Below are 8252 nucleotides of genomic sequence, written 5' to 3' on the forward strand. Positions count from 1 at the left end.
ATTTGAAAGTAAGGTAGAAACTCTCCCCACGCCCAAAAAAACCCCAACCAAACAAAAACCCAAAACCAAAAACCCAACAGATTTCCCCTCTCTCTTTCTCTTCTCCTCTCCCTGTTGTAATTCCCCATCCTGGGCTGTACATACACTTTTGATTGACTGTTTCCTTTATTCACTTGATTCAGACGGGGAGAAGCCTGCCTTGGCTAAAGGACAGTCAGGAATAGTTGCAAGAAAACCATTTGAAAGAAGAATTTAGCTGTGGAAAATGTAAATGGGGAGTGTTCTGGGGCCAAGCAAACATAATGTTGTGCGTAGATGGACATGAGTGGCATCTGGCAGTTTACCAGTTGAGAGTGTCAATTTGCAGCTGTGCGCCCTGTAACATTCAGTGGGATCTGGTGAGGTTGTTTGCTTTGTAAGCTCTCCACGAGATTCACAGATCTTTTAGGAACATGTCCACAGGCTGAGGTTTGCCCCCAGGTAACTTGCAAAATTAGTTTTCAAGGAAACAGAAATACAGCTGAGTCTTTCCTGTGAAAAGTAATGCTAAAATCATACTAGAATAATACATACATTTGTTTCTTCTTGGAAAAAAAAAAATTTATATTATTTAGAGTTAGGAAAAAAGTAGTTACCCTAGGTCTACAGATTCCTCTGCTTGAGTGGATGCAATCTAGATCAAAAGATGAAAGATTTTTAAATGAGAACTTAACTCCAGCGTGTATATTCCAGTTTATGATGCGTTCTCCTTCTGCGATGACTTTGGGTCACCCACGGCGACAGTATAAAACCTTTTAACCCTAACAAGGAGAGTGACTTGGTACAGGATGGAGAGTTTAATAGAGTTAATTGACGTTTATATACTGCCAAGATACTTTATAGAGAAGGTTAAAATGACTTGTACTTCTCTCCATGCCAGAAAAAGACATGTAGTTTTAAATATATTCCTGGCTGTCATGCTTAGTCTGCAGTGTAGTTTGTATGTTGACAGGTGTATAGATGGCTGTGAAATTTATTGATAATAGCTAGGTTCTACACATGTACAGCTTGTAAATGAACCGTGGTCTCTTAATGCCCACGAGACCTAGCTTTAAGTAATTATAAAAACAGATGTAGGTATTTCCCAATTCCAGAAGTTGCTGATATTTATTTCTGTATTTTTGTTTTGTCCTTTAGTGAAATAGAAGATGAATTCAGCTGAAATCTCTGATGATGATAAAGGTAAAATATTATACTTTGTGTAATTTGTGAGCAGGGAAAAATACCTGTTGAACGAAAGCCTTTGTAACCTGATAAAGAATGCGCCTGGGTCAGGACAAATTACATTAATGGGTTTAAAAGCTATATGAAACACACCGTTGTCTTTGTTACTCGTTATATTTTCTGCTCTACGTCCTTCCTCCCCCTTGAAAAAAGCCCTCCTACCGTAACTCTGTTTACACTTTAGACTCTTCTTTGGGGAAGAAACTGTCATTTGCTGGATGACCGGATGGTTCCTAGCATAACAGAAACTTGATTTTGGGGTGGCCTCAGAACACACTTATCGTGCAAGTCACGAAAAGTGATGTTCTTCAGAACACATTTTCATAAAAAGAAACCATGGAAGATTGCGTTAAGGGTGTCATGGCTTTCTGGAGAGAGGGCTTTATCTTTCTAAACCTTCTCTTTTTCCAGTAAAAACTCCTAAAAAGAATATTGTGAAAGTAGAAACAGAAAATGAAGATGAAGCTCTAGACTGCTCGGTAACATCCAGATCTGCTGAGAAACACTCACTGGATGTCTCAGTTACTTGCCTACAGGATTCCAACAAACGGAAACAGACCTCACTTGGGTGTGATGGTTCAGGGAGCCAGCAAGATGCCTTACCCAGTGTGAAGAAAAGACGCTTTACACAAGAGGTAACTTCTATACGTGACTGCCTGATTTTTCTGTTCGCGTTTCATAGGCTGAGTTCATGGCTGCTGTAAGCAAAATGCAAGTCATTTAACTAGATTTGCATTAGTAACATGTTTGAGTCAAATACGGCTAATCTTACCCAGTTTGCACACACTGCTTGTGTGGGTATTTCTGTAAATAACGTGGGGGCAATTTTATCTATGAAATACACTTACAGGTTAATTCATTCACGTGAAGTATGTTTGGGTTGCTTGTCAGAGAATGTAGGAGCAGGTGGTGATTTGGATTAACTGAGCATGACTCTGATTACAGTCCCTCTCACGGTCCTTCAGCTGGATCCTAGGCAGTAGAATCAGGGCTGTAATTCTTCCTCCCGTGACACAGGTTTTGATGTCATAGAGACAAGTATAAATTTGTGTATTACGTGAAAGATAAAAACGCTCTCTCCAGCATATCGAGAGCAGAGCGTGTGACAAAGTGGGGTGCAGCATCCCACTGGTGGCAATCCAGATGCTTGTTGAGGCAGCGAAGGAGACGCCCGGTCTCTTCCGTAACCCTGTTCCAGTGTTCTCTAGCAATTGGAGATTTTTATTAATCTTTGCTGAAACTGAGCAAGTTTCTTTTTGTCCTTGCTCTTTTCAGCAGGGAGACCAGTGGCCATCTGTTCCTAGAATAAGTCTTCTGCGCATAGGAAAATTGGGGTGATGATGTCCATCTTCAGCCCTTCCTTTCCAAGGCTAAAATTCTGTTTCTTCAGCTCTTCTTCAGGAGTCACCTTTGTTGTTCTCTTCGAGATTCCTGAAAGGGTAGCACTGGACAGTGTCGGATAGTCACATCTCTTCCAGTACCCTCTAGAGCAGGGTAATGACCTCCCATTTTTCACACTCAGCACTTTATTAAAATAACCTAGATTTGAATTCATCCTCTTTTGAATAACTTCAGGCCCTGGGTTATATTTAGGGTATGACCTACTCTGATGCACATATCCTTTTCTGCTGTTCTGCTACCTAGCCAGTTATTCCATGTTGTATTTGTGCATTTCATTTCTCCTTTCCAGCCATGTCTCTTCATAGTTCTTTTTCTTGACTGTCATCTCTCTTGACCTCTCGGGGCTGTTTTTTTCCCTGAATGCCTGTGGTAGGTAGGTTTTGATCTTATTACACGGTTTCTTTCTTTTATTTTCCTTTCTCTTTTTACAGTTGTTTGACTTAGATTCAGATTTCTAAAAGAGCTCCATAATGGTCTCTGAACTGTGCTTGCTTTGGATTTTAGTTTGCTGTTTGCCATTAATCCATTTTTAAATTTATTTGAACTGAGTTATAAATTTGGACTTAAAATGTCAGAAAGTGACCCAGTAGCAGTGATGAAAATTCATTCTTGACTGACCCCAGTGAATCAGCATGTTTGGTTAAAAATAACCAGAAACAGTCCTCAATCCTAACAACATTTTTAAAGTTACATTTCTTGTACCAGTATTTTGGTTTAGTTGATGACTTCATCAACTATTTCTGTTTAAACAGAGGACAAAATATTAATTATTTTTGAGAATATTGTGCTTGTGGTATATTTTTACTACATATCACATGGGCATCTGTGTATGATAGAAGCAGAGCTGTGCTTTGTACGTTACATAACTGCACTATCGGGCTGGTGATTATATTACTGAATTACTTTCTATCAGAAGGAGTTTTGCTTTTTTTTTTTACTTCTGATTGACATTTCATAACCAGAAATTCATTCTCCCTGATTTTCTTTTTTTTTTTTAAAAAAGAGTGTAGAAGATTCTAGGTTTAAAAAAATCTATGGGCAAAACATTGCCAAGGTCTCATGTAGAATTGTTTTATAAGTTTCCTGCTCATATACTTACTCCTCTTTACTCCCACTCTGGAATACTATGTTCTGTATTCTTACAGAAATTTAGACTTTGTTTATTAAGCATAATAAAGGTCATAAATGAGCTGTACTTTAGCACTGAGCAGAGCAATAACTAAACAACTTTTAAAACTTGGCTTAGGTCTCTGAGAGATAGTATGAGAGACTGTTTCACAATTACTTACATTGGTCCATGTTTACCAAAATACTGCATTTTGCAAATGTTCAAGGAACGTAATTAATAGAAAATATTTCTGTGTAAATGTAATACCAGATAAAAAGCAGCGCGATCTTCTGCGCACTGAATCTCTTCGAACACTATCTTCGCTTATTTTTTGATGGTGCACTAAAACCCATCATCTTAAATGGGTGTAGCATCTGAAATACACTGATGTTTAAAGATTGGCATTACAGATTAAATACTAGTTTAATTGGGGAATTTGCAAAAAGCTATGTATTTATGCTGAGGATAGTGCTGTTCCAGATGGCAAGTGTATAAAGGCTAGCTAATTAAAAGAAAAGGAAAGAAAACGAGAATGCATCTGAAGTCAAAAATCCATAAATATAGGCCCAAATGTGTTGTCATCTGTTGGTCAAACACTGACTGCGCGTTTCTGAAATGCAGGTAACCAAATCCCTCTCGCAGCCAGAGCCAAACACCGTGCGCTGCGTTAGTGAGAGGGCAGGAGCTCTGCTGCCGTCAGAGCAGAGACCTGCCGTAGCGCTTCGCGTGACCGCTTCGGCTCCAAAGCTCCGTGTCCGGGGCTGAGGACGCAGGCTGTCGCTGTCAGACGACGAGGGGTTTGTGCTGTTCAATACCCATTCTAACGCTGCTTTGCCCCGGCTCTGCGTGTGTGGTGTACGTTAATAGAAGCTGCCACCACATTGCCAAGTCTTATTATGTAATTAATTGGGGAAGAGGTACGGCAGGAGTGCTGACGAGAACTGACAGATGACTGGTGGCCCGTGGCAACCTGTTTAGTAGAGAGGGAATTGAACAAATCGTACTCTATACGTGAAGGAAGGTTGGAATGCTCTCTGTAGAGGGGAGAGCTGGCTTCATAGGGAGCGGGTCTCGCTGTACGCCTAAAAAATGTGTCCTCCAGAATTGCAGTTTTGTTTTGTTCTTCTGATCTAAAACGGTAAACGGCATCTGTAATTCAGTCTGGGGGTGTGACAGGTGATGTCAGTTTGGGAGAGCTCTGTTGCCATCTGGAAATACGTCTGTTTCTCCGCTGACACGCATAGGTGGGGTCTGACGACGTCAGTAGGAGGGTACCGTCAGGTGGGAGCAATGTGCATCACAGTCTCTTGTGTTCTGGGACATCACAAGTCACAAAGGGTTGGTTTAGTCAGGGTCTGTCACACCACGCGCTGGGGTCAGTCACCCCTTCGTGTCTCGTGGTGGTTCCTCGCTGTCCTCGTAGGAAATGTGCTTTAATGTGAGTGGGACCGGAGGGACAGCCGTCAGAATGGGACCTGGCAGTCAGATGTCCGGGCACCACCACGGCCAGGGGTCGTGTGCACTGTGAAATACATCGCCTTTGCGTCACGCTTTCACTTTATCAGCTCTCCATCCACACAGCTTTGGCTGTGAAAACACGAGGTTTCGTACGTAGGGTTGAATGATGTGAATGCGAGCAGAACGTGGCAACAACTTCTATTTAATCGAGTCTGCTGGTTTCTAAACTTGGAGGGGAAACCAGTTTGTTCTTTCCGAGCCTCTTTTGAGTATACGTTACCTTAGAAATGAAGAAGTAATTAGATGCAATTTGTCACTGCAGTAAGCGGATGCCAAGTGTGAGTACGCACAGGGACCAGATTAATTTCATGAGTGTTACAGTTGTGCTTTTTCCAGAAGGGGATCTTGATTCACGTTCCTCACTTCAGCATGTAGTGGGGTCTTTGCGAGAATTTCAAATTGCTTGTGGCTCTCGGCTCCAGACCTCAAGTCCGTATTCCATTCATTTTAATACTTGAATGCAAATTCTGAGGGTTTTATCTAATTAATGTTCTGTGGAACAAGCCAAGCAGAATGTTGCAGTACAGTCTTCTCAAAAATCTGTGTTTTCTCATGTTTGAATTCAGTATGTTGGATTGTGGTTCTGTTGTATATACTTCACTTCCTCAGAATTATTTTCAAGATCCATGTGTTTGCAGAAAAACCCAACCCACCAAAGCCATGCGTATTTGCTGTGAGTTGATGAAAATGCTTGCTTCCAATTGCAAGCAATGAGGTAGAGTTAGAAATTACTGGGAACATTAGTTCCTTAAGAGATCATTACTGTGCTCTGTATAAATAATAGAAAATTAGAAACCCGTGAGTCTAAACATCCCTGCCTGTCAGAAATTAAGAAATCTTAGGCTTTTTTTTTTTAAAGACAATACTCGGGTACTTCTCACTTTGTTTTTAAGTTTTTATTTCTTAAATAGAATATTTCTAAAATTACTGTCATTCTTAGAACTTGTTTAGGAGTTGTACACCTCTGTAAAGATTTTTTTAAAAACCCTATATAAACCTTTCACATAAGAAAGAAGAGAATAAGCATGCTTTTGGCGTCTTACAGCCTTTACGGTATTTTCCAAATCTAACCTAAAGAAAGTGTTGGAACGTTATATGCAGTTGTTGGAGGCAGTGGCAAGGTCACAGGACTGGGAGTCAGAAAATCTAGATTCTATTCTTGGCTCAGTTGCTGACTTGTTGCCACCCAAATTCTCTACAGCCCAAGATCCTCGTATGCAAGGTGAAGCATATTGATACTTAATTTGGGAGAGTATTTAGAGCTCTGTGGGTGAAGAGTGCTAAAGATTATTATTGCATTTCTGTTCCACGGAGAAAGCCGTGAGCCAAAGCAAACAAAAAACCCCACTCCTAAATAATACTTTTTTTTAATTTTTCCTAGTGAATGGATTAATTTTGGTGTATTTAACACAACTAAGTCCTCCAGAGAATATTTGACTTTGCATATTAATGTAACAATGCCTGCTTAAGGGGCAGATATTTATAGCTAATGTTTTTAAGGCAGTCTTACTAACACACTCTGTATTCATTTAAAGGGCTCCCTGTCAAACATGAAGAACAGAGATACTGGCTCACCCACTCAGGTAAATGCAGAGCAGCCAAACAAGAACAAGAACCCCAACGTAACATGGCTCTGTGAAGACGACTCCTTCAGTGACGTAACCACTCCGTCTTACAAAAAACCCCTCTATGGCATCTCACACAAGATCACGGAGAAGAAGAACCCGCCAGGAGCCGAGCAGTTTGCTTCTTACGAGTTGTTTGAGAAAATCAACCCCAGCAGTCCCTCACATATCCGCACTTTGAACGATCAGCGCAAAAGGGACTCGGCGGCAGCCATTGCTGCAACAGTGGCCGCCGGGGATTCTGAACCAAATATCTATTCGTTGATACAGAAAATGTTTTACACGCTCAACACCCTCAATACCAACATGACCCAGCTCCACAGTAAAGTTGACTTGTTGTCTCTAGAGGTTAGCAGAATCAAAAAGCAAGTCAGTCCGGCAGAGGCCGTCGCAGACTTCAGGCCTCCCCCGGAGTACCAGCTGACTTCTGCTGAGCTCAAACAGATCATGGATCAAAGCACTTCAGGCGGAGACTTGGCTTGCCGGTTGTTGGTGCAGCTCTTCCCAGAGCTCTTCAGCGACGACGAGTTCAGCAGAAGCTGCAGCGCATGCGGCTTTCTCAACAAACGGAAACTTGAATCTCTTCATCTGCAGCTGATCCGTAACTATGTGGAAGTTTGTTATCCTTCTGTGAAGAATACAGCTGTGTGGCAGGTGGAGTGTTTGCCTCAAGTCAATGATTTTTTCAATAGATTTTGGGCTCAGAGGGAAATGGAAAACAGTCAGCAGAATGTGCAATCGTCCAGTTTTTATGAGTCTGAGCAGGTTGAATCTTCTCATTTCTTGGATGATAAAGAGCAGGAGGAAGCTTTGTGCTTGGAAAGGAATAGTGCCATTGCCTCAGATTACATGCTGGATGCTCAGGATCTCAACGAATTTTTAGATGAAGCTTCTTCGCCAGGGGAATTTTCCGTTTTTTTGTTACACAGATTGTTTCCGGAACTCTTCGACCACAGAAAATTAGCTGAAAGGTACAGCTGCTATGGAGACTCTGGGAAACAACTGCTGGATCCTCATCGGCTTCAAATAATCCGTAGGTACACTGAAATTTACTTTCCGGATGTGCAAGAAGAAGAGGCTTGGTTGCAGCAGTGTGTTCAGCGGATAAACGATGAGCTTGAAAATACATATATGGATGGAAGTGAGTGTGATCAGATGAGAGATGACTGTTACGATTCTTCTAGTTTACCAGACGACGTATCAATCATAAAAGTGGAAGACAGTTTTGAATATGAAAAACCTGGCAGACGCTCAAAAAAAATTTGGCTTGTACCCATAGACTTTGACAAACTTGACTTTCCTCCTCCCGACTTTGATGTCCCCGTCCCAGACTACCT

The 8252-nt window shown here is 41.4% G+C and overlaps 1 protein-coding gene across 1 annotated transcript in view; it reads left to right on the forward strand.

Moving 5' to 3' along the window:
* Nucleotides 1-1187: 1187 nt before the first annotated feature.
* BEND3 (BEN domain containing 3) overlaps nucleotides 1188-8252 on the forward strand; it is an 8218-nt gene continuing 1153 nt past the window's right edge. Inside the window, 3 exon segments of the mRNA XM_010155738.1 lie at nucleotides 1188-1221; nucleotides 1675-1898; nucleotides 6826-8252. The exon segment at nucleotides 6826-8252 is cut by the window's right edge and continues 1 nt beyond it. Of these exon segments, the coding sequence (XP_010154040.1) occupies nucleotides 1188-1221; nucleotides 1675-1898; nucleotides 6826-8252 (1685 nt within the window).

The sequence above is a fragment of the Eurypyga helias genome, unplaced genomic scaffold, assembly GCF_000690775.1.
Source record: "Eurypyga helias isolate BGI_N326 unplaced genomic scaffold, ASM69077v1 scaffold16127, whole genome shotgun sequence".
NCBI classification, from domain to species: Eukaryota; Metazoa; Chordata; class Aves; order Eurypygiformes; family Eurypygidae; genus Eurypyga; species Eurypyga helias.